The sequence below is a fragment of the Atta colombica genome, unplaced genomic scaffold, assembly GCF_001594045.1.
Source record: "Atta colombica isolate Treedump-2 unplaced genomic scaffold, Acol1.0 scaffold189, whole genome shotgun sequence".
In the NCBI taxonomy this organism is placed as follows: domain Eukaryota; kingdom Metazoa; phylum Arthropoda; class Insecta; order Hymenoptera; family Formicidae; genus Atta; species Atta colombica.
Window position 1 is genome coordinate 938,485 of NW_017259281.1, and position 1,374 is coordinate 939,858.

The 1,374-nt window shown below is 39.7% G+C and overlaps 1 protein-coding gene across 1 annotated transcript in view; it reads right to left on the reverse strand.

Moving 5' to 3' along the window:
* Positions 1 to 328: 328 nt before the first annotated feature.
* The window catches only part of LOC108686701 (bestrophin-4-like), a 10,580-nt gene continuing 9,534 nt past the window's right edge, over positions 329 to 1,374 (reverse strand). The window contains exon 10 of the mRNA XM_018192134.1: positions 329 to 1,267. Coding sequence (XP_018047623.1) covers positions 370 to 1,267 — 898 coding nt within the window. The 3' untranslated portion in view covers positions 329 to 369. The remainder of the gene's footprint in view (positions 1,268 to 1,374) is intronic.

A 1,374-nucleotide genomic window follows, 5' to 3' on the forward strand; every position in this document is an offset into this window, starting at 1 on the left:
TAATACATAATAACACAATTGTTTTATTTCTATGACAATACATGTAATATAATATTTACTAATAATATTTACAATATTTACATAAATCTAACGCTCACGAATAAGCGCTGATACTTGCTCACAATTATAATTAAATGAAATCAATAGGCAGAACATTTTTATGCTGGTCAATCAAAAAATATAACTGTATATCTATTACTATCACTTCAAATAATTTGTTGAACAAGTATATAGTAATTGAAAATAGTTTAGCAAAGACGTAATTTTTCTGCGAAGGAATCTTGCTAGCAAAGTTTCTTCAAGATTGTCACAAGTTTTATATCTCTGTTTAAATATTAAAAAAGCATCGCCTCCGAAATATTACATTATTTATAATTTAGAATCTTCCTGATTTTCCTCCTGCTTACAAGAAGAAGAACCAACTTTGACATTTTGTGCAGTCTTTGTCTGCTCCTCCAAGTTACTCAGGTTCGGCGAGCTCCAGGTCTGACTCAAGATTGTGCTCATTGTGGGTATACTATCGGTGGTTCTTCTGCGGTTCGACAGTTTGCCAGACAATCTTGACCGGAGGATACTCTTCTTCTTCCTGGAATCGCTGATCGACCGGTCTCGTCTCGTTATCAAGTATTTCGAAGAATTCTTGATGCTCGAAAGACTAATTGGTTCGTCACTAATCATAGACATATCGACCGTTTCTGAAGTAAACGATTGCTGACAGGAGACTCGTGTGCATCGAGATCGATGTGAAGATCCATACCACGTATCATCATCATCTTCCTCAGCGTCATCGCAGTCACAAATGTTCGATGCGTTATTCATTCTCTCTTCCGCAAATGCTGAATTTATGACATCTTCCTGGTTCTTCTCGCTCTGCGATGAAACGCTAGGTCGTCCTTCGGAATCTATGGAAGGTCGACGATGCAGACTCTTGAATGAATTCTTCGCCCAGGGATCTTCGATTTCAACAACAGTCGTGGGAATTGCAGGCGTCGGAATCGATGATATCTGAGCAGGGCGTTGGATATTCGTAACGCTCGGCCAAGGACGCAACGCTGGTTTAGGAGTTTTCGTTAGAACCGGAAAGAAGGGTTTTACGGCGCGAGATGCTGAGCTCTTTGTTAAGGAAGAGAACTTCCGAACGGCCTCGACTATTATTCGTCGCTGCTCCGTTTCGACCGGTGGTTGCTCTTGACCATCCAGCTGCATAATCGTTTCGGAACAATTGCGAGCCATCTTCGCAGGTGTTGAAGGGGACCCGCTGATCTGGCTAAAACAAACGAATCTAACTTAATGGAGTTCTTCGAAGCTTGTTCGTCTTAGTAAAACGAGATAAAGAAGAAAAACTTTGAGAAATATCTTATATATATATATATA